The 26,302-nt window shown below is 32.9% G+C and overlaps 1 protein-coding gene across 6 annotated transcripts in view; it reads left to right on the forward strand.

Annotated features, from left to right (window-relative positions):
* LOC136025710 (vacuolar protein sorting-associated protein 41 homolog) overlaps positions 1-26,302 on the forward strand; it is a 149,736-nt gene that overhangs the window by 46,418 nt on the left and 77,016 nt on the right. For all 6 annotated transcript variants that reach the window (XM_065701694.1, XM_065701713.1, XM_065701720.1 and 3 more), the window contains 2 exons: positions 18,970-19,151; positions 21,448-21,637. In XM_065701694.1, coding sequence (XP_065557766.1) covers positions 18,970-19,151; positions 21,448-21,637 — 372 coding nt within the window. The remainder of the gene's footprint in view (positions 1-18,969; positions 19,152-21,447; positions 21,638-26,302) is intronic.

Here is a 26,302-nt window from a genome sequence, read left to right on the forward strand (position 1 = left end):
AACACCTTGGTGAAGAGAGTATGACTTTTGCACTTTAAAAGCGCATTATTCTTAGCAGAATCTGCTGAAGGTTCAAACTTGTTTAAATTCGCGCCACCGGTGGGAAAATAGTCTGACGGAATCAGCAATATAAAATAATGGTTACAAAATGTTAGAATACCAAGTACAGCACTCGCTGTACAGTACTTTGAGTCAGAAGGAGACATGGTTGGATCTTCATAAGCATAATTCAACACAAAGTTAAAGTAAGAAAAAAAAAAGATAAGAAACCAAAACACATGAAAGGTATATCGTTCTTTTGTAAATGCCCATAGTGAGGGCATAAGTACTAGATCTATGTTCAGACTTTCAGAAATCAAACTGTTTCAATAAGTACAGACGTATAAGGATTATGTGACTGAGTGAAATGACTTAAACCGTGTAAATCAATTCCATCTGATGAAGCATTTTGTCCTTGACGAAGTAAATTAGACTTCTCTTCAGCAAATGTTTTCTGGTGGTAGCTGACACCGTTGCCTTTGCTGGTGAATATGGGAAAAAACCAGAATTTCATATCGTCACCGAATACCTCAGCTACATTTTTAAGTTTTCCTAAATGAAAACCATTTTTATCTGGTCCCAAACCGAAGACAGGAGGTTGCAATGACTCTAAAGTAGATCGATTGTGTAGAAGTAGATGAATATGATATAAAAACAGTGAGAAAACACCAAAAAACAAGATCGTAGCAATCAAAAACAGTGTGTGAAATTCCCCAAATCCTTCTTCAATTTGGTTCCTCCAAAAGGTAATAAAAAAAGGGGAAGAAGTTAGGGAAACATAAAGACAATAGAGGGCAACGTATCCAAGAAACAAAATGAAGAATTTGTAATTGGACCATCCAATGCATGTATTTACCAAGAGGCAGTGATGATCCATTTTCAAAACGCAACATTCACAGACTCTGCAGTGGTGAGCTCGATCTGGTTTAATGTGATTACATTCCTTGCAAAAACGAACTCCCTTGTGGGACCTTGTTACAACAGGAAGATTCCTAGAAAACTCTTCTAATATGTCTTGGCGTTGCTGCTGTGATTTTGCACGATGAAGTGCAAAATCGGTTTCTGCCGGAGGTCTAAACTCTTTTGGAACCCGTGCCACTGGTGTTAAAATAACCTTTAAGTATGACCAGGATAACATAATAAAGAATAAATGATAAAATGCCAGGTACAACACTTTCTGTACAGGATTTTGCACAGAAAACAGGCACAATTGGATCACGTAAGCATAATAAGACCAGGCGGCAACTGCTACAGCAATTAATACTGGAATAAATTTAAAAATTTTGACAAATTTTAAGAAATGATGCTTAATACCCATGGTCTTTGAGACTCATCTCTAAATATGTGCCCGTACTTCTCCTTATGACAACATAATTGTAAAAATGTACAAGAGAGTTTTTTTTGTTTTTGTTTTTTTTTCCCAGCCGCTAATGTGTGAGCTCTCTTTTCTTCTTTGAAGTTCCTTGTTAAAATGTATGGAAATATTTATAGAATTGTGTTTTTGTTGAAAATAGTTTTAATACATAAGGATATTTATGCAATGACATTTATACAACTAACATTTGTATCATGACGTCACATTTACAGTCCGCAATTTTCTTCTACTTTAAAATTTGTATATTTTAGTTCGCATTCCAATGGCTTTAAAACCATCCTATAGTGATTTTGTTTTTCAGCTTAAATAATTTAGCTTTCAATCAGGGAAAGGATAGACAAATGAAGTGATAAAAAATTAGGGATATATAAATGGAAATGTTGTAAAACGGCTAGAAAACTGTAAATAGATTCTGTTCTTTTGTTTTAAATATATTCTCTTTCTGAAAGTACAGTACACAGCTATTAACTGTGGTTTTAGCTAAATACAAATTGAAGAATATGCACGTTTTGAAAAATATGGTTGGTTTTGATATACCTTTCAGTAGGTTTTTTAATTGAAAAAGAAGATGGCAGGAAAATCTTTGTCATAGCGTGACGGAACTGAAGGGAAAGTTGGAATTCTGCTATTTGATATCTAGTTGGTTTTAATATCGTTTTCAGTAGGTCTTTTAGTGGAGAGGGAAGATGACAAGACAAGATCTTTTATTGACGAATTACATGATAAATAGTTTTCTAAACTGGTCGACCGGGAGCAGGGCTCGTGTGTCGGCCATTAACAGAGGTAAGAAAATTCCGAAATAACAAAAAACAACATACAAGGTAGGAGATAACAGGGGAGGTAACCCCAGTGCGAAAACACCAAAACAAAATTCTTACTAATATCGATTATTCATCAATCCTAACATCCAGACAAAGAACTATTTTTGAAATATGTTTTTTTTTAAAAAAATCGGCTCTTGAAACTTTGAGATATTTCTACTAGCTTAGGTTTATTTACAATATGAGAAATCTGGTATCTGATTTAGGATTTAGCTCTTTCTGATTTATTTGGGGGATGGTGATACTTCTTGGAGCGTGCGTGATGGGCAGGAGAAATGGGAGTCCCAGTTATACCCAAAACATGGAAATAATTAGTTGAAGATTGGATATCATAATACGTATGTAAGTCTTTCAGTTGTTTGAGATTAAGTATATTGTGAAAAATATATAAATTTTGGGTTTCCGAGCGATTTTTAAGCATCGCGGGGCATTAAGCAAAAGTACCCAGAATTCTGACTGTCTATCTTGAATTATCTGAAGAGGTTATATAAATTGCAGTGCAGTAATTAAGATATGATTCAATTAGAGAATGGTATATAATTTTAAGTGTACAAAGTTTTTGGCTATGACAGGAAAATAATTTTGATAATGTGACGGAACTGAAAGGAAATTTGGAACCCTCCTGTTTCATATCTTGTTGGTTTTTATATCCTTTCACCAGGTCTTTTAATTGTAAAGGAAGATAGCAGGAGAATATTTGTCATAACGTGAGGGAAAGTTGGAATTCTGATATTTGATATCCTGTTAGCTTTAATGTCCTTTTCAGTAGGTCTTTTAATTGAGAGGGAAGATGACATGAAAATATTTTTCATAATGTGACGGAACTGAAAGGAAAGTTTCAACTCCCCTGTTTTTGATATCCTGTTGGTTTTTATATTCTTTCAGTAGGTCTTTTACCGGAGAGGGATGATGCCAAAAGAATATTTTTCATAATGTGACGGAACCGAAAGGAAAGTTCTAACTCCCCTGTCTTGATATCCTGTTGGGTTTTAACCCTCCCGTTGGATATCCTGTTAGATTTTATATTATTTCAGTAGGTCTTTTATTGGAGAGGGATGATGCCGGAAGAATATTTTTCATAATGTAATAGAACTGAAAGTAAAGTTGGAAAACTCCTGTTTGATATCATGTTGGTTTTGATATCCTTTCACCAGGTCTTTTAATTGAGAAGGAAGATGGCAGGAAAATATCTTTCATAATCTGAAGCGACCGAAATGAAAGTTGGAAATCCCTTGTTCGATATCCTGTTAGTTTCAATATCCTTTCATTAGGTCTTTTAATGGAGATGAAAGATGGCAGGAAAATATTTTTAATAATGTGACGGAACTGAAAAGAAAGTTCTAATTCCCCTGTTTGATATCCTGTTGGTTTTTATATCCTTTCAGTAGGTTTTTGATTGGAAAGGTATGATACGAGAAGAATATTTTTTATAGTGTGACGAAACCGAAAGAAAAGTTAGAAACTTCCTGTTCGATATCCTGTTGGTTTTTATATCCTTTTAGTCGGTCTTTTAATGTAGAGGCGAGATGACAGGAAAATATTTTTCATAATGTAACGGAACTGAAAGGAAAGTTCTAACTTCCCTGTTTGATATCCTAGTGGTTTTTATATTCTTTCAGTAGGTCTTTTACCGGAGAAGGATGATGCCAGAAGAATATTTTTCATAATGTGACGGAACTGAAAGGAAAGTTCTAATTCCCCTGTTTTGATATCCTGTTGGGTTTTGACCCTCCTGTTGGATATCCTGTTAGATTTTATATTCTTTCAGTAGGTCTTTTATTGGAGAGGGGGGATTCCAGAGAAATATTTTTCATAATGTAATGGAACTGAAAGTTAAGTTGGAAACCTCCTGTTTAATATCATGTTGGTTTTGATATCCTTTCACCAGGTCTTTTAATTGAGAAGGAAGATGGCTTGTAAATATCTTTTATAATCTGAAGCGACCGAAATGAAAGTTGGAAATCTCTTGTTCGATATCCTGTTGGTTTCAATATCCTTTCATTAGGCCTTTTAATGGAGATAAAAGATGGCAGGAAAATATTTTTAATAATGTGACGGAACTGAAAAGAAAGTTCTAATTCCCCTGTTTGATATCCTGTTGGTTTTTATATTCTTTCAGTAGGTTTTTGATTGGAAAGGTATGATACCAGAAGAATATTTTTTATGGTGTGACGAAACCGAAAGAAAAGTTAGAAACTTCCTGTTCGATATCCTGTTGGTTTTTATATCCTTTCTGTCGGTCTTTTAATGGAGAGGTGAGATGACAGGAAAATATTTTTCACAATGTAACGGAACTGAAAGGAAAGTTCTAACTCCCCTGTTTGATATCCTTGTGGTTTTTATATTCTTTCAGTAGGTCTTTTACCGGAGAAGGATGATGCCAGAAGAATATTTTTCATAATGTGACGGAACTGAAAGGAAACTTCTAACTCCCCTGTTGTGATATCCTGTTGAGTTTTAACCCTCCTGTTGGATATCCTGTTAGATTTTATATTCTTTCAGTAGGTCTTTTATTGGAGAGGGGGGATTCCAGAAAAATATTTTTCATAATGTAATGGAACTGAAAGTAAAGTTGGAAACCTCCTGTTTGAAAGATGGTAGGAAAATATTTTTAATAATGTGACGGAATTGAAAAGAAAGTTCTAATTCCCCTGTTTGATATCCTGTTGGTTTTTATATTCTTTCAGTAGGTTTTTGATTGGAAAGGTATGATACCAGAAGAATATTTTTTATAGTCTGACGAAACCGAAAGAAAAGTTAGAAACTTCCTGTTCGATATCCTGTCTGTTTTTATATCCTTTCAGTAGGTCTTTTAATGGAGAGGCGAGATGACAGGAAAATATTTTTCATAATGTGACGGAACTGAAAGGAAAGTTCCAACTCCCCTGTTTGATATCCTGGTGGTTTTTATATTCTTTCAGTAGGTCTTTTATTGGAGAGGGATGATGCCAGAAGTATATTTTTTATAAAGTGACGGAACTTAAAGGAAAGCTGGAAACCTCCTGTTTGATATCATGTTGGTTTTGATATCCTTTCACCAGGTCTTTTAATTGAGAAGGAAGATGGCAGGAAAATATCTTTCATAATCTTAAGCGACTGAAATGAAAGTTGGAAATCTCTTGTTCGATATCCTGTTGGTTTCAATATCCTTTCATTAGGTCTTTTAATGGAGATGAAAGATGGCAGGAAAATATTTTTAATAATGTGACGAAACTGAAAAGAAAGTTCTAATTCCCCTGTTTGATATCCTGTTGGTTTTTATATTCTTTCAGTAGGTTTTTGATTGGAAAGGTATGATACCAGAAGAATATTTTTTATAGTCTGACGAAACCGAAAGAAAAGTTAGAAACTTCCTGTTCGATATCCTGTTGGTTTTTATATCCTTTTAGTCGGTCTTTTAATGGAGAGGCGAGATGATAGGAAAATATTTTTCATAATGTAACGGAACTGAAAGGAAAGTTCTAACTCCCCTGTTTGATATCCGTGTGGTTTTTATATTCTTTCAGTAGGTCTTTTACCGGAGAAGGATGATGCCAGAAGAATATTTTTCATAATGTGACGGAACTGAAAGGAAAGTTCTAACTCCCCTGTTTTGATATCCTGTTGGGTTTTAACCCTCCTGTTGGATATCCTGTTAGATTTTATATTCTTTCAGTAGGTCTTTTATTGTAGTGGGGGGATTCCAGAGAAATATTTTTCATAATGTAATGGAACTGAAAGTAAAGTTTGAAACCTCCTGTTTGATATCATGTTGGTTTTGATATCCTTTCACCAGGTCTTTTAATTGAGAAGGAAGATGGCAGAAAAATATCTTTTATAATCTGAAGCGACTGAAATGAAAGTTGGAAATCTCTTGTTCGATATCCTGTTGGTTTCAATATCCTTTCATTAGGTCTTTTAATGGAGATGAAAGATGGCAGGAAAATATTTTTAATAATGTGACGAAACTGAAAAGAAAGTTCTAATTCCCCTGTTTGATATCCTGTTGGTTTTTATATTCTTTCAGTAGGTTTTTGATTGGAAAGGTATGATACCAGAAGAATATTTTTTATAGTGTGACGAAACCGGAAGAAAAGTTAGAAACTTCCTGTTCGATATCCTGTTGGTTTTTATATCCTTTCAGTCGGTCTATTAATGGAGAGGCGAGATGACAGGAAAATATTTTTCATAATGTGACGGAACTGAAAGGAAAGTTCCAACTCCCCTGTTTGATATCCTTGTGGTTTTTATATTATTTCAGTAGGTCTTTTACCGGAGGGGGATGATGCCAAAAGAATATTTTTCATAATGTGACGGAACTGAAAGGAAAGTTCTGACTCCCCTGTTTTGATATCCTGTTGGGTTTTAACCCTCCTGTTTGATATTCTATTAGATTTTATATTCTTTCAGTAGGTCTTTTATTGGAGAGGGGGGATTCCAGAAAAATATCTTTGATAATATGACGAAACTGACGGAAAGTTGGAAACTTCCTGTGTGATATCTTGTTGGTTTTGATATCTTTTCACCAGGTCTTTTAATTGAGAAGGTAAATGCCAGGAAAATATTTGCATAATGTGACGCAACCGAAAGGAAAGTTAAAAATTTCCTTTTCGATATTCTATTGGTTTTGATATCCTTTCAGTAGGTCTTTTAATGGAGAGGCAAGATGACAGGAAAACCTTTTTCATAATGTGACGGAACTGAAAGGAAAGTTCTAACTCCCCTGTTTGATATCCTTTTGGTTTTTATATTCTTTCAGTAGGTCTTTTATTGGAGAGGGATGATGCCAGAAGTATATTTTTTATAAAGTGACGGAACTGAAAGGAAAGCTGTAAACCTCTTGTTTAATATCACATTGGTTTTGATACCCTTTCACCAGGTCTTTTAATTGAGAAGGTAGATGGCAGGAAAATAGTTTTCATAACCTGACGCAACCAAAATGAAAGTTGGTCTTTTATTGGAGAGGAATGATGCCAGAAGAATATTTTTTATAAAGTGACGGAACTGAAAGTAAAGCTGGAAACCTCCTGTTTAATATCACTTTGGTGAGGAAATTTTTAACTCTCCTTTTTGATATCCTGCTGGTTTTGATATCCTTTCAGTAGATATATCAATGGAGAGGAAAGATGGCAAGAAAATATTTTTCATAATGTCACGGAACTGAAAGGAAAGCTGGAATTCTCCTGTTTGATATCCTGTTGGTTTTGATATCCTCTCACTTGGTCGTTTAATTGAGAATGAAGATGGCAAGAAAATACTTTTCATGTTATGACGGAACTGAAAGGAAAATTGGAACTCTCCTGTTATATATCCTGTTGGTTTTGATATCCTGTCACCATTTCTTTTAATTGAGAAGGAAAATGACAGGAAAATACTTTTCATAATTTGACTGAACTGAAAGGAAAGTTGGAACTCTCCTGGTTGATATCCTGTTGGTTTTGATATTTTTCATAATGTGACGGAACTGAAAGGAAAATTGGACCTCTCCTGTTTGATGTCTTTCAATTTAAATGGAAGATGGCAGGAGAATTTTTTTCATAATGTGACGGAACCGAAAGGAATATTCGAACTCTCCTGTTTGATGTCTTGTTCTTTTGGATGTCTTTTCACTAGGTCTTCTAATTGTGTTTTTGGTTTTTATACCCTTTCACTAGGAATTTTAATTGAGAAGGAAGATGGGAAGGTACTATTTCATAGGCAGGGCAATCGCGCTGCCTAAGTAATGAGCGATGCGGACACAATGTCTTTTTTTTTAGACTAGGTCACTCTGTATCGAAGGAGTTGTCGTAGAAACTTCAAAAATGGCTCATTCGATTGAAAATTGCAAGGGCTAGTGCCTTTTTTAATAGTCAAATGTGATATGGAGGGCAACTAACCTCCCTTCATCGCCCACTGTTTCACCAAACACATTCAATCAAAATTTTGAGATTGCCATTTTGTTCAACATAGTTGAAAGATTCGAAGACTATGTGTTTGAGGCTGACCCCTCTACAGCCCTCAGGGCAAGGGTTGTAAGTTATGCCCTAGATGCACGTAAGGTATATATATATATATATATATATATATATATATATATATATATATATATATATATATATATATATATATATATATATATATATATATATATATATATATATATATATATATATATATATATATATATATATATATATATATATATACTAGCTGTTGGGGTGGCGCTTCGCGCCACCCCAACACCTAGTTGGTGGGGGCGCTTCGCGCCCCCCCAAGCCCCCCCGCGCGCGTAAGTCGTTACGCGCCATATTAGTTACGCGCCATTGTAGTTGTGTCCCTATGTCCCACCTGTGAATATATATATATATATATATATATATATATATATATATATATATATATATATATATATATATATATATATATGTTTTTAACTACGTAAAACTTGCGAATATACAACATTCTTTGCTGTCCCATTGTCTGTGCATATAAATAGATTGTCAGGTTTACCGACTCTTGAACATGCAACATATAATGGTCCATGGGAAAACAATCCGTATTCAGATCTATACCTCATGATTCTAATGATTGCCCTTGAGCTTTGTTGATGGTGATTGCTAATCGACCATTCCCTGAGTCGCCATCGTCATTTATATATCCCCCTGTGCACCCCGGCGTCCCCTTTGTAGTTATGTCCCTGTGTCCCGGTCGTCATTTATATTCCCTGTGTCCCGGTCGTCATTTGTATCCCGGTGTCCCGGTCTGTATATACATTCGTTTTTTAGTTTTGTTTTTCTCCTTTATTTTTTTCCTTTTTTCTTTTTTTTCTTTTTTAGTTTATTTAGATTTTTAGATTTTTTAGTTTTTTTATTAGTTTTTATTTTTTTTGTAGTTTTTACCATTTTTTTAGTTTTTTTAGTTTTTTTTTTTTTACTTATGTCCTGGTCGTCATTTATACTCCCTGTGTCCCGGTCGTCATTTGTGTCTCGGTGCTTTGTTGATTGCTAATTTATATTATATTTATATTTATATTTTTTATATTTATTAATATTTTTTTAGTTTTCTTTTTCTCTTATTTTTCAGTTTTTTCCTTTTTTTTAGTTTTTTCTTTTTTAGTTTTTAGTTTTTTTTTGTTTTTTACCTTTTTTTAGTTTTTTAGTTTTTTTAGTTTTTTAGCTTTTTTAGTTTTTTTATTAGTTTTTAGTTTTTTTTTAGTTTTTGCCTTTTTTTAGTTTTTTCAGTTTTTTTCAGTTTTTAGTTTTTTACCATTTTTTAGTTTTTTTTAGTTTTTTAGCTTTTTTAGTTTTTTTTTCTTTTTAGTTTTTTTTGTAGTTTTTACCTTTTTTAGTTTTTTTTCTTCTTTTGTATTAGTGTGAAATAATTCAGACGTCATATGCGGACAAACACGACGTCACTCGACAGACAGACAGACAGACATAACCCACAAACAACTTATTTTTATATATATTTATTCAAATTTTTTTAGTTTTCTTTTTCTCTTTTATTTTTCAGTTTTTTCCTTTTTTTTAGTTTTTTTCTTTTTTAGTTTTCAGTTTTTTTTAGTTTTTTACCTTTTTTTAGTTTTTTTTAGTTTTTTTTAGTTTTTTAGCTTTTTTAGTTTTTTTATTAGTTTTTATTTTTTTTGTAGTTTTTGCCTTTTTTTATTTTTTTCAGTTTTTTTTAGTTATTAGATTTTTACCTTTTTTTAGTTTTTTTTAGTTTTTTAGCTTTTTTAGTTTTTTTTTCTTTTTAGTTTTTTTTGTAGTTTTTACCTTTTTTAGTTTTTTTCTTCTTTTGTATTAGTGTGAAATAATTCAGACGTCATATGCGAACAAACATGAAGGAAACAAACAGAAGGAGAAAAGGAAGACTGTTTTCCTAAATTAGTGATTAATATAGACCAGCACTTGAATGAGGCCTTAACCCTACTCATCCATACAATCACATAGGTCAAACAGCATAGCCACACACAATCAACCATAAAGAATAATCCATGGACAGGCAGTCATGTCGTCAATAAGTATAAGTCGTCATTTACCGAACAATAGAAAAAATGTAAAACAACCAAGTAAAACCAAAACAAGCATATCCTATTAATATATCCCTCCCTTTAGCAACAATAGGTAAACTAAATATTATAAATTTTACCAAATCACAAATATTAACACATTGCAAAAAACCTGAATGAACTAAACAATTATAGAATTCATCTTTACCATGTGGCTAATTTTTTAAAAAATCCGCTCAATTAGAAACACAATTCAAAATAAATGGCGCTGTGACAACATTTCTCGAACCTCCGAAATTAGTTAAAAATTTCTTTAAGTATTTCTAGATAATTCTTTTGATATTTATTTAAAAGTTCGTTATAATGAAAACTAAATTTTTTAAATTGCCAAGTTAATTTATTTGCAGAAAAACCTCTTGATATCAATTTTTGGCTTAAGATTTTACATCTATTTTTAAAATCAATATAATTACTACAAATCCTTGCATAACGAAGTAACTGTGAGAAAAACGCTGAATATGTGATATTTGAGTGTATATTACTTTCAGGGAATGGGAAACTAATCACTTCAAAATCAAAATCATCCGTTTTATTATACATTTTAAAACTTAATTTATTATTATCACAAATATTAATATTTAAATCTAAGAAATGATCTTCATGACCAGCGCCATGACTAGGCTCAAGAATAAGCTCTGATGGATATATATTTTTAGAAATATCAATGAAATCCTTACAATTTAACACCAAAATATCATCTAAATATCTTTTATTATTTGACAAAGAATGTTTTAAATTAATTGGATTATTCTTATCCATCATATATTTATATTCTAGTTGACTTAAAAACAAGTCAGCTATAAATGGGCTGGCATTCCCCCCCATGGGAATTCCCATAATTTGCTTGTACAAATCACCCCCAAATCTTATATAAGTATTGTATAAAACAAATTCCAATAACTCAAAAATCATATCCAAGCTTTAACATCTCAAGTTAACCGTAGTATTAAAGCAGTTTGTCCATATAGCTTTTTTATTATAACTGTCTATTTTTAAGAACCTTTAACTAGATAAGAGGAAAGATTTCTTTATAACAGTTTTTAAATTATCAAACACTAAATTAAGTGATAAATTAGTATACATTGTCGCAAAATCGAAAGACTCAATTCTTTTAGCTGAAACCATTGTTAAAGAATCTATCACCTGCAGTGAATTATTAACACTCCAATATGGATTAAAATTCGAAAGTTTTTTAATACCAGAACAATAGGTTTTAAGTTTATTTACAATTTCCTTTAAAATTAAAGAGAGGTCAGTAGCAGCAATGCGGGTTGGACATTTAGCTGCTCCAGCAATAAACCGTGGTTTAGGGGGATTCTTATGAAATTTTACAGTCCAATATAGGAAAGGGAACTTTTTATCATTGTCATTTATTTTAATATTAAAATTTTTAAAAAGTATTTCTTCAGTCTTTTCAATTAAATTCTCATCCTCTATATTTACCTTTTCATAAACATTAGTTGTGCATAACTCCCTTTTTAAGATATCACAATACAGCTTCTGACAAATTATGGCAAAATTATTATTAGCTTTATCCACTGGCACAATTACAAATTCATTCTTTAGATTAGCAATTGCTTGTTTAATCTTCGCATTATAAAATAATGATTTAGTGTTACTATTTTTTAAGTTAGAATATATTTTATTTCTTACTCTACTAATAATTAAATTCTTCCAACTTTGAAAACTCTCTCTATTTTTATTCTCTTTCTTACACCACTTATCAATAAATAAATCAAAATCATTTTCCAAGCCATCAAGAACACTCGATGGTTTCAGATGATGAGAAAGACGGAAATTAGCCCCTTTATTCATTATAATTTGAAGATCATCATGCTTTATTATTGACAAGTCCCCTGTTATAACATGTTTGTAAGTAGGATTTACAAATGGGCCAAGTTGCTTACAATTACAAACCGGTTTCCAATTTATATCACTATCTAGTTTTTTAGTATTAAATTATAATTAAAAATAATTTGCCCAATAGTTTTTGAAAATTTATAAGTTAAAACTGGACTATCATTTTAGTTTAAATTACTAGGAAGGGCCTGTTTCACATGCCGCTGATTTAAAATTTCTGGTAAATTAATATCTTCAATCTGCTTACAAGTAAAATTAATAGGTAAATATAATCTGTTATCCTTATTACTAATCTTATCGAACTTTATCTTTTTTGAAATAAATTTCGTTTTAGTTAGAATGCAAATTGTATCACATATTACTTTAAAAATATAATCAAGAGCTGTATTATTCTTAACAATCCAGAAAAGTTTGATTAAATTCCTCTTGGATAAATTATTTAGACACTTTATTACAGAAATCATACCCCTAGATTCAAGTAGCTGGCATAGATCTATAGAAAGCATATGTACATCTAATTCATTTTTTCTATTATTTTTCCTATGTCCTCTCGATCGTTTTTTACGTTTAGTAGGACAAGTAAAAGAAGGATGGTCCATAAAACCATCAATACATTTAACAACAACATGAGACATGTCACCATATTTTGCTACACGATCATTTAGCCCAAAAGGATAAGCTGTACCAAGAGTATGGATCCAGATATCCTCCTGTTTACGTAGTCTATTATTCTTCTCTTCTTTATTTAAATTTTCTAATTCTAAATTTTCTAAAATTGTGACAGTTATATCTGATATGGAACATTTACCATTATTACAATGTTGAACTAGATAGTTATTAGTTTTTTCATTATTAACTGTTGTCTTGTGTCCAGAAAATCTTTTATATATATTATTAGTTGTTTCCCCCACATATTGTAGGCAGCATTTATTACATTCTAATAGGTAAATTACATTGGTTGTTCTACAATTAACATTACCACGTAACTTGCATGCAAAATTTTTATTATACAATGTACTTTTAACAGAAGTCCGTGGGACAAAATGATCTTGGCAAAGAAAACAACGACTTTTACACTTACTAACTTTCAAAAAATCGTTCCGAGTTCCGAGGCTAATATTTGTGTTTTGTTGCATAAAAAGTTATTGAAAATAAATCCAAAACAAACCAACATCCAAATCAAAATCCAACAATCAAAGTCCAAAAAACATGCCAAGGTCAATAGGTCAATAAATACATAAACAAAAACATGAAAGAACATGAAATTTTCATAAGTGCCATCTCACCAATAATTAACAATATCAGGTTAAAAAGCTGGACCAGGGTAAAGGTCTGTCGGGGAGAAAACTAAAAACGGATTGTTTCTCCCATGGACAATTATATGTTGCATGTTCAAGAGTCGGTAAACCTGACAATCTATTTATATGCACAGACAATGGGACAGCAAAGAATGTTGTATATTCGCAAGTTTTACGTAGTTAAAAACTTATATAAGAGAAATCACCAATGCAAAAGCACAAAAAAAAAAAAAAAAAAAAAAAAAAAAAAAAAAAAAAAAAAAAAAAAAAAAAAAAAAAGAGACAGAAGGAGAAAAGGAAGACTGTTTTCCTAAATTAGTGATTAATATAGACCAGCACTTGAATGCGGCCTTAACCCTACTCATCCATACAATCACATAGGTCAAACAGCATAGCCACACACAATCAACCATAAAGAATAATCCATGGACAGGCAGTCATTTCGTCAATAAGTATAAGTCGTCATTAACCGAACAATAGAAAAAATAATATAGACAAATAATTCAGAGGCAACACCCAACATAAGGGCTCATCAGGAGAATACACTGGCCTATATAGGGTTTCGCCACTCTAAATTCTCTACCCAGCACAGTGTTGTGGCTACCACAGAATATCCATGGCATGCCCGCGTCAGGTATCACCCCCAAAATACATGCCTATGAAAAAAAAACAGCAAATGTAAAACAACCAAGTAAAACCAAAACAAGCATATCCTATTAATATATCCCTCCCTTTAGCAACAATAGGTAAACTAAATATTATAAATTTTACCAAATCACAAATATTAACACATTGCAAAAAACCTGAATGAACTAAACAATTATAGAATTCATCTTTACCATGTGGCTAATTTTTTAAAAAATCCGCTCAATTAGAAACACAATTCAAAATAAATGGCGCTGTGACAACATTTCTCGAACCTCCGAAATTTGTTAAAAATTTCTTTAAGTATTTCTAGATAATTCTTTTGATATTTATTTAAAAGTTCGTTATAATGAAAACTAAATTTTTTAAATTGCCAAGTTAATTTATTTGAGAAAAACCTCTTGATATCAATTTTTGGCTTAAGATTTTACATCTATTTTTAAAATCAATATAATTACTACAAATCCTTGCATAACGAAGTAACAGTGAGAAAAACGCTGAATATGTGATATTTGAGTGTATATTACTTTCAGGGAATGGGAAACTAATCACTTCAAAATCAAAATCATCCGTTTTATTATACATTTTAAAACTTAATTTATTATTATCACAAATATTAATATTTAAATCTAAGAAATGATCTTCATGACCAGCGTCATGACTAGGCTCAAGAATAAGCTCTGATGGATATATATTTTTAGAAATATCAATGAAATCCTTACAATTTAAGACCAAAATATCATCTAAATATCTTTTATTATTTGACAAAGAATGTTTTAAATTAATTGGATTATTCTTATCCATCATATATTTATATTCTAGTTGACTTAAAAACAAGTCAGCTATAAATGGGCTGGCATTCCCCCCCATGGGAATTCCCATAATTTGCTTGTACAAATCACCCCCAAATCTTATATAAGTATTGTATAAAACAAATTCCAATAACTCAAAAATCATATCCAAGCTGTAACATCTCAAGTTAACCGTTGTATTAAAGCAGTTTGTCCATATAGCTTTTTTATTATAACTGTCTATTTTTAAGAACCTTTTACTAGATAAGAGGAAAGATTTCTTTATAACAGTTTTTAAATTATCAAACACTAAATTAAGTGATAAATTAGTATACATTGTCGCAAAATCGAAAGACTCAATTCCTTTAGCTGAAACCATTGTTAAAGAATCTATCACCTGCAGTGAATTATTAACACTCCAATATGGATTAAAATTCGAAAATTTTTTAATACCAGAACAATAGGTTTTAAGTTTATTTACAATTTCCTTTAAAATTAAAGAGAGGTCAGTAGCAGCAATGCGGGTTGGACATTTAGCTGCTCCAGCAATAAACCGTGGTTTAGGGGGATTCTTATGACATTTTACAGTCCAATATAGGAAAGGGAACTTTTTATCATTGTCATTTATTTTAATATTAAAATTTTTAAAAAGTATTTCTTCAGTCTTTTCAATTAAATTCTCATCCTCTATATTTACCTTTTCATAAACATTAGTTGTGCATAACTCCCTTTTTAAGATATCACAATACAGCTTCTGACAAATTATGGCAAAATTATTATTAGCTTTATCCACTGGCACAATTACAAATTCATTCTTTAGATTAGCAATTGCTTGTTTAATCTTCGCATTATAAAATAATGATTTAGTGTTACTATTTTTTAAGTTAGAATATATTTTATTTCTTACTCTACTAATAATTAAATTCTTCCAACTTTGAAAACTCTCTCTATTTTTATTCTCTTTCTTACACCACTTATCAATAAATAAATCAAAATCATTTTCCAAGGCATCAAGAACACTCGATGGTTTCAGATGATGAGAAAGACGGAAATTAGCCCCTTTATTCATTATAATTTGAAGATCATCATGCTTTATTATTGACAAGTCCCCTGTTATAACATGTTTGTAAGTAGGATATACAAATGGGCCAAGTTGCTTACAATTACAAACCGGTTTCCAATTTATATCACTATCTAGTTTTTTTAGTATTAAATTATAATTAAAAATAATTTGCCCAATAGTTTTTTGAAAATTTATAAGTTAAAACTGGACTATCATTATAATTTAAATTACTAGGAAGGGCCTGTTTCACATGCCGCTGATTTAAAATTTCTGGTAAATCAATATCTTCAATCTGCTTACAAGTAAAATTAATAGGTAAATATAATCTGTTATCCTTATTACTAATCTTATCGAACTTTTTCTTTTTTGAAATAAATTTTGTTTTAGTTAGAATGCAAATTGTCAACTAACCCCATCATTTTCCCAATCCCATCGAATCCAAATTTCTAGATAGCCATTTTGTTCAACGTAGTTGAAAGGTCCTGAAATAATGCCTTTAGGGATGACAACCTCCAAAGCCCTCCGGGCAAGTGTTTGTAAGTTATGTCCTGGGGGTATATAATATATAAATATTGTACAATGCATAGTAGAACGGTCCAGCAACTATTTCTTTAATGATGTTAAGCATGTTGACCCCCCCCACAATTGTGCAAAGGGCATAATTGTGCAAGGATTAAAAATTGCTGAAAAAGTTTTTCCAATATACAAATAGCAACACATACTATGGATTCTTATTGAAGAAAATTGAAAAGATATACAATATTTTTCTCCGTGAAAAAGACTAAGTTAATAAAAAACGAAAATAAATTAATTAAAATAAAACTTTCTCCACGAGACAAGTTCTTCAAAGAAAAGTAAAGAGCTTCAATAAGCCAAGAATGATCAAAAATAAGGTTAACAAGCGGGAAACTACCACAAGTCACCATCAATAAATAAATGAAACTCAAAATGAACAGAAATTACAATAGATAGCCAAGTCAAACTCAAAATGAGCAAAAACTAACATGAGTAGGCCTGGCAACCTGAAAAGGTTACCAGGCCTACTCATGGTAACCTCATACCTGGTAACCTGATATCAGGTTACTCATGGTAATCTGGTAACCTGATATCAGGCTACAATATACCATATTCCAAGTTAACATAAGCCTTCTCTAGACCAGAACACAATCTGCACTTTACTGAAGACCAAATACGTTTGACATGTTTTCACCTTTCTAAAATAGAGATTCAGTTAATTACTTTCATAAATGATATAATCATCAAAACTTAAACGAAGTAATGTCAGTATATGTCAATTTAACTGACAATCCATAAGTTATTTTTTTTTCAGTATAGCAAAAAGAAAGATAAGAGAAAGATAACAGCTTTTCAGTTTCTTCAGATAATTTTTGGAAAGTGTTTTTTAAATTAATAACTTGAAAAAAAAATAAGTTAGAAAAAACTAAAAGAAAAACAGAATAAGAAACGTTTCTTTTCCTAAACAGAATAAGGACTAAGAAAAAACAGAACTGGGATTAAACAGAACAAAATAAGGACTAAACATACTAAAATAAAGAAGAAGGACTAAACCAAATAGAATAAGAACTAAACAGGACAGAATAAGACTAAAGAGAAAAAAATAGAATAAAGACTAAACGGGACAGAATAAGTACTAAACAGACTAAAAAGAACTGAATAAGGACAAAACAGGCTAAAACAACAGAACAAGAACTAAACAGAACAGATTAAGGACTAAACAGACTAAAAAAACAGAATAAGGACTAAACAGACTAAAAGAAAAAGAATAAGTACTAAACATACTAAAAAAAGAATAAGGACTAAACCAAATAGAACAAAAACTAAACGGGACAGAACAAGTACTAAACAGACTAAAAAGAACTGAATAAGGATAAAACAGGCTAAAACAACAGAATAAGAATTAAACAGAACAGAATAAGGACTAAACAGACTAAAAAAAAACTGAATAAGGACTAAACTGACTAAAAAAAAGAATTAGGACTAAACTGAATAGAATAAGAACTAAATAGAACAGAGTTAGGACTAAACAGACTAAAAAAAAACAAAATAAAGATTAAACAGAAAAAAAAGGATAAGGACTAGACAGACTAAAAATTCGTGCCACTCATGTAAAAATATCAATCATAAAAGTTTTTAAAAGTTTTTTTCAAGAATCCAATTTTGTCCACGATTTAAATTGTAAAAAAGGATTGTGAAATGTACTGCTCAAATTGAACACAAGATTACGACTTTGAGAAATGTAATGATAACAAGACCTGGGGTATTTTGGGTCGTTCTGATTCCAGGGGATGGGCTGGTGGCATTTCGTTTATACTCAAATGAGCAATCTCCCAATGTCTTACAATCGCTGGTCTGATGCGATCACCCCTGGGGCAAAGGTGAACATTAAACAGAGTCGCCAGGACTGCCGAAAAAAAAACATGATTTTTCTAACTCTTTTTCGAAACTAGCTAAAAACATTCTTCTTGTAACTACAAATTGATGCTTTGTTGAGTCTCAATGAATATTACCTGATTTTGAATAATTTTACTTGGGAAATATTTGTCGCCAAATAATTTCATTAGAAGCCCGCTATTAAATTTCACGTACTATAGACCGCGATTTGCTCTTTACTAGGGTTCAGGTAGATTTTTTCTCATTTTCTTGTTTAAAAGTGTCATCAGATAGGCTGTATTTCCACTTCCTTTAAATTGATTTCAAGACTGTATCCAGGCGGGGGTTACGGGGTTAACCCCCCCTCCTCCATAAAAAAATTATTTGTGCGCTTTTAAAGTCATTCTGCCCTTTCCCCCTGCAAAAAATCCCTCCTCCCTCCGGATCAAGAATCCTGAAACGCTCTTGATTGGTCTTCTGTCTCACAGTCTTAAAAATTCTCATTTTTCAATGAGATACAATGTTAAATGTTCATTGTTCTTGTATTTTTGTTTACTATTTCTTCAATTTTCTAATTTTTAACTTTCCCTCTATCTTTGCCCATTTTCTCTCTTTCTATTCACCCTATCTATATTTCCTACTATAATTTCAAATTTTCAGCTCTTTTTGGAATTGATTTCAAAATGGCCCAAGAATATTTATCGTGTTGAGCTGGTGATAAATGAAACTTTGAAGTATATTTCCAGTGGAAGTAATGATGAGGACATAACTTTGTTAACGGCTCTTGCACTGCTCTATATCAATCAAGGAGGATATGAAAAGGCAATGACACTCTACTTGAAGTAAGTTCTCTGTATCAATAACGCACTATATTTATATCTATAACGCACTTCTCTATATCAGTCAAGGAGGATGTGAAAAGGCAATGACACTCCACAGCGAGCTGTTGAGAAGGGAGTGACTCCCCATGTACGCAATAATTTCTGTTCGTTTTAATATTGCTCCTTACTTTCAGTTGAAAAAAACTTATTTTTTTATTTGAGTTCTGTTTGTTTTTTATATAACGCCAGGATATCTGGCTAGGATATCTTAGGATACCTATCCATCTCCACGCCTAAAATTGAATCGGTAAGGAAAAAGCAAGAAAATTACAAGAAATTTGGTATAGGAATTCTGGCAAATTCACCCAGTGTAATACTTCCCTTGAAAATTTCATCCCCTGAAAATTTCCCTCTCCATGGAAAATTCTCCCCTTGCAAAATCCTCCCAGCAAAAAATTAATCCTCCCCTCCCCACCCAAAAAATGTATGCATACTTTCTAATAACAGATACTAGACGTAAACAATGGGCAAATTTAATAACTTAAAAAAATTTCGCCAGGGGCTGAAGGCTTAAAACATTTCCCTGGCTTAGTTATTGTGCCTTTAAACTATGCTAAACAAAATAGCTATCTCAAAATTTTGATCAGAAGATTTTGGGAAAAAGTGGCGTGGGAGGGGGCATAGTTGGCCCCCATTTTTTGGGTCAGTTAAAAAGGACACTAAAAATTTTCATTTCCATTAGAAGAGCCATATCGTAATGCTCTAGGCTCACTGGGTCGATACGATCATCTCTGAAAAAAAAAACAAAAAACAAATAAATACGCATCCGATATCTTTCTTCGGGCAAAAATCACAAAATTCTGCATGTTTGCAGATGAGCTTGAAACTACACAGTAGGGTTCTTTGATACGCTGAATCTGATGGTGTGATTTTCATTAAAATTCTATGACTTCTACAGGGTTTTTCACCCTTTTTTTGAAAATCAGACACAAATTTTATATACCCGCGCGCGTAAGTCGTTACGCGCCATATTAGTTACGTGCCATTGTAGTTGTGTCCCTGTGTCCCACCTGTGAATAGAGATAGATATAAATATATGTTTTTAACTACGTAAAACATGCGAATATGCAACATTCTTCGCTGTCCCATTGTCTGTGCATATAAATAGATTGTCAGGTTTACTGACTCTTGAACATGCAACATATAATTGCTCAGGGGAAAAACAATCCGTATTCAGATCTATACCTCATTAATCTAATGATGTGTCCCTGTGTCCCGGTCGTCATTTATATTCCCTGTGTCCCGGTTGTCATTTGTGTCCCGGTGTCCCAGTTTGTAATTTCTCTTTGAGTGTCCCGGTCGTCATTTATATTCCCTGTGTCCCGGTGTCCCGATCGTCATTTGTGTCCCGGTGTCCCGGTCTGTAATTTCTATTCGAACAATCCCTGTGTCCCGGTCGTCGTGCTCCCGGCGTCCCCGTTGTAGTTGTGTCCCTGTGTCCCGGTCGTCATTTATATTCCCTGTGTCCCGGTCGTGATTTGTGTCCGGGTGCCCCAGTCTGTAATTTCTCTTTGAGGTTCCCGGTCGTCATTTATATTCCCTCTGTCTCGGTCGTCATTTGTGTCCCGGTCTGTAATTTCTCTTTGAGTGTTTTTCTTTTTAGTTTTTTTTTAGTTTTTTACCTTTTTTCTTTTTTCAGTTTTCTTTTTGTTCTTTATTTTTCAGCGTCACTATGAAGTACATATCGCCGAACCTTTGTTTTTTTTACCTTAAATCTGGTAGGCATTGATGACCTTATCCAAGTCAAAATCCCAAACCCAATCATCATCGCTATCATTTTCAGTTTTGATGTGTTTTGACTCTCGCTGTCCAGGTGGATTTTCATCTAACTGCGTGGTTTTGCGTTCTTTAGCCGCAAGCCTGTTTTCTTGCTGTTCTTGTGATTCCTCGGCACGCTTTCTTTTCTTACTTTCTCTATCAGCCGCAAGTCTGTTTTCTTGCTGTTCTTGTGATTCCTCGGTACGCTTTCTTTTCTTACTTTCTCTATCAGCAGCAAGTTTTTTGGCATAGACTCTTTGAGCAGCTTCCTCGGCTGTTGCCATTGTAGGTTCTTCTGTCATTTTACAATTAAACATTTTACAATAACAAACATGACGACAACTAACTTCATGACGTCAGTCGACACACAAACATGACGTCACTCGACACACACACACACACAGACAACTTATTTTTATATATATAGATATACATATATATGAATTTTTTAATGTGGGTACTTAAAAAGTTTTTAAGATTTACCTCAATTTCTTTTTAGATTACAGAGAAGTGATGTGTTTTACTTGATACAAAAGCACAGACTATTCAAGGCGGCTCTTTTCAAGGTATCAGAACTTATGGATTTAGACCCCAGTCAAACCGTGACGTTACTTACTGATAATATTGATTTATTCCCTGTGGAAGTGATTGTGTCGAAACTATCAAACCAAACACATTTGCTGTTTCTTGTAAGTAAAACTTCTTTGATTTTATGTCGGTATAAATATTGATAGATTTAACAGCATTCAATTTGGCATGAAGCCAAGAGCTGAAGAGTTTAACGTTTTAGCCAAAGGGAAAGCTATTTCATCTCTGACATGATTTATAAAGTTTGAAAAACACCCCTCTAACACCAAAAACAAGAAGAACAATTGGGAATTCTTTTCGTAAGACTGTCGAAATCTAATTTTAATGAATATTTCGGCCCTATGTCCACGGGCCGTCCTCAGCAATTATATTCGTTGAGGACGGCCCTTGGACATCAAATTGGTATTTTGTTAAAGTATCAAGAACATCAAAATATGACATTTTTGCTGGTCCCATAGATGGTCTTCCCTGGATCCATATATCGTTCTTAAAACTGCGGTTTTCTAAAATTTATTATTTAATCATTTTAAAAATATTTATTTTTAGCTGGACTACTTTTTGACAGTGTTGCCACGTTGAACTAAAAACAAATAACCCAAATTAATCAGTTTAATTTGACAGCATTTTTCGCCTGAAAAGTTCAAACAATTTACAGCCTATTAATTTTCAAAAACAGTGAAGGTTTTAATGGGAAGCTGCACCTTTCTTAGACTGTTTGATGCCATCTGTTTTTAGGCTGATATTTTGCTGATTCTTCATGCACGTTTTTTTTATTTTTTAGCGGCACTTCTTCCACCAACTGAACAACTGAATTTGTAGCTCTTTATCATTAAATTCCTGATATTTCCTAAGATATATGTGGTTGCGTTAGTTTCCACCTAACTATATCAACCAAACAGATTCTATTTTCATGGTCCTGAATACTTGAAGTTTTATGGAATAGAATACAGTAGAAAAGAAAAAGTAGATAAGAAAAATGCAGAGAAGAAAAAGTACAATAAAGTAGAGAAGCATGAGTCGATAAGAAAAACGCAGAGAAGAAAAAGTACGATAAAGTAGAGAAGAAAAAGTAAATAAGAAAAAAGTTGATAAGAAATGTGTAATAAATTAGAGAAGAAAAAGGAGAATTAAAGAAACAGAATGAAATAGAGTTAGGTAATAAAAATAAAGATTAAAATAAAAAATTATAAAAATAATAATAAAGGAATAATAAGAGCCATAAAACAATGCATATAAAATATGATAAAATAATGGCTATAACAGAATAATAATAACAACAGAATAATATTAAAAACTAGCTGTTCGTGGGGGCGCTTCGTGCCACCCCTCCCCAAGCCCCTAAGCGCGCGTAAGTCTTTACGCGCCATATTAGTTACGCGCCATTGTAGTTGTGTCCCTGTGTCCCACCTGTGAATATAGATATATATATATATATATATATATATATATATATATATATATATATATATATATATATATATATATATATATATATATATACACATATATATATATATATATATATATATATATATATATATATATATATATATATATATATTGTCTTTATTATTTTTTCTATTGTTTGGTAAATGACGACTTATACTTATTGACGACATGACTGCCTGTCCATGTATTATTCTTTATGGTTGATTATGTTTGGCTATGCTGTTTGACCTATGTGATTGTATGGATGAGTAGGGTTAAGGCCTCATTCAAGTGCTGGTCTATATTAATCACTAATTTAGGAAAACAGTCTTCCTTTTCTCCTTCTGTCTCTTTTTTTTTTTTTTTTTTTTTTTTTTTGTGCTTTTGCATTGGTGATTTCTCTTATATAAGTTTTTAACTTCGTAAAACTTGCGAATATACAACATTCTTCGCTGTCCCATTGTCTGTGCATATAAATAGATTGTCAGGTTTACCGACTCTTGAACATGCAACATATAATTGTCCATGGGAGAAACAATCCGTATCCAGATCTATACGGCATTTTTCTAATGATTACCCTTGAGCTTTGTTGATGGTGATTGCTAATCGAATATTCCCTGTGTCCCCGTCGTCATTTATATATCCCCCCTGTTCTCCCCCTGGCGTCCCTGTTGTAGTTGTGTTCCTGTTTCCCGGTCGTCATTTATATTCCCTGTGTCCCGGTGTCCCGGTCGTCATTTGTGTCCCGGTGTCCCGGTCTGTAATTTCTCTGTGAATGTCCCGGTCGTCATTTATATTCCCTGTGTCCCGGTCGTCATTTGTGTCCTGGTTTCCCGGTCTGTAATTTCTCTTTGAGTGTCCCGGTCGTCATTTATATTCCTTCTGTCCCGGTGTCCGGGTCGTCATCTGTGTCCCAGTGTCCCGGTCTGTAACGTCAAAGTCTTCAATGGCTCTGATGGGTTGGGCAGTTGAGGAAGTTTAACTTTTCCTGAGGCGCAACGCATTCCCATTGTTTCAGCATTCTTTATTTATTTATTTGTTTATTTTCTTTATTTCCCTCAAAAAATGAGGAGTACGCTACAATATAATATAAAGAAAAGACAAATGAAAACACTTACAATCAAAACCTATCAAATATTGATCAAACACTTAAAAAGAGAAGAAAAAAAAGATACAAAAACACTTGCTAAATAGTTTAGCCTATAAATCATCAAGAGCCAGAACTGTTACTAAAAAACGGAAATAAATTGTGGCCTAAAAGGTTAATTTTCACCTTATCTTCAAATGTTTTATATTTTTCTATATACAGACTATAGGATCCTTCACTTTAAGCTTTAAAACAATCTCATTGTTACTAATAGAAAGGGGGAAACCAAGTAAAAATTTACAAAATTTAAAATAAGAAACTTTAATGGGTGAAAGATCAGAAGTTCTGAAATTACGGAAGAGGAAGGGCGGGAACAATACGCGAGGCAGAGCAACAGCGCTATACATACAACCAAGGACGTCCCGACGGTAAAGACCCCGAACACGAATTAAAAGACCAAATGCCTTGCATAGTTTCATCTGAACATGCTGAACCACTGGTTTAAAATCTCTTTTCGAAGCAGCATAAGGTAATCCCAGATAAGTGACTATTGGCGACGACTGAAAAATAACACCATTGCCGCAATCGAGAGTCGCCCTGACATTATCCTCTAAACAATTTACAACAAAAAATTGACATTTTTCAAAACTGATAGAAAGGCCCAAACCTTTTAAACAATTAATTAAAATATTAAAATTAGAAACAAGACTAGACTTGGACCAGCTTAGAAGGATAATGTCATCAGCATATGCAATGTAAGACAGATTTCGAGATAATGAAACAAAAGAGCAGGAAAGAGAATTAAGGGCAGTAGCTAAAACATGAATTGAATATATAAGGAGAAATAATTCCTCCTTGTCTAATTCCTCTACCCACTTCAATTAGTTTGGACTGAGATGAAGACGAACTCGGATAAATACGGATCTTCAATCTAGAATACCAAGAGCAAAGGACTCGTATGACAGCTAGGGGCAATCCAGCATGGATTAAAGCGAGCAGTGCAGATGCATGAGAAATGTTATCAAAGGCCCCTTTGATATCAGTCAAGAGGGCGTATAGCGGTTGACCAGAGATTCTCGCTTCTTCAATAACTTTGCTGAAAGATGCATGGGCGTGGTCACATCCCAAACCTCTCTTGAAACTAACTTGATTAGGAACCCCTAGTAATTGGCCTCCAGGAACTACAAGATGACAAGTCTTTTTTCCCGCTCTTAGGAATAGGCGTAACTATGCCAATATAGAATGACGATGGTACTAAACCAGTAGTAAGTAAAAGGTTGAAAAATCCCAGTAGAGTAATAAGAAAAGAAGAAGGAGCAAGTTTAAGGTGATTAGCAAATACGCCATCATGATCCTTAGCCGACTGCGCCTTTAACGTTTTGATTGCTCCACGTAACATATCCTCAGAAATCCTGTAATCAGTTGAAAAATTCTTCAACCTTTCATCTAATTCCAACACAACACTGTTAGAATCGTGCGAAGGCGGCAACTTAGAAAAATAATTTTCCCACTCTTTTAGCGATGGTGTGGAATTAGTATCAGGCATGTTAGTCCGCCTATTGCCTCTGACTGGCATTTATTACCTAAATGCCAGGCGATAATTATCACGTTGCTCTTGTGATTCCTCGGCACGCTTTCTTTTAGCATTATCTCTTTGAGCCGCAAGCCTGTTTCCACGTTGTTCTTGTGATTCCTCGGCACGCTTTCTTTTGGCATTATCTCTTTGAGCCGCAAGCCTGTTTTCACACTGTTCTTGTGATTCCTCGGCATGATTTTTTTCGGTAATTTCTCTTTGAGCCGCAAGCCTGTTTTCACGTTGCTCTTGTGATTCTTCGGTGCGCTTTGTTTTGGTAATTTCTCTTTGAGCTGCAAGCCTGTTTTCATATTGTTCTTGTGATTCTTCGGCACGCTTTCTTTTGTTACTTTCTGTTTTAGCCGCAAGCCTTTTGGAATTATCTCTTTGAGCCGCTTCCTCGGCTGTTTCTTATGCCATTGTAGGATTTATACTAAAATTTCTCTTTGAATTAACTCTTTGAACAGCTTCCTCGGCTGTTTCTTCTGCCAGTGTAGGATTTATATTGAAAATTCTCTTTGAATCGCCCTCTTATATTTTTATAATGACGTCATATACAAAGCCTTATATACTTATAATGACGTCATATGCGTACAAACAAACATACAACTTATTTTTATGTCGTCATATACAAAACCTTATATACTTAAAATGACGTCATAGGCCTACAAAAAACAA

Source organism: Artemia franciscana, chromosome 1, assembly GCF_032884065.1.
Source record: "Artemia franciscana chromosome 1, ASM3288406v1, whole genome shotgun sequence".
Classification (NCBI taxonomy): Eukaryota; Metazoa; Arthropoda; class Branchiopoda; order Anostraca; family Artemiidae; genus Artemia; species Artemia franciscana.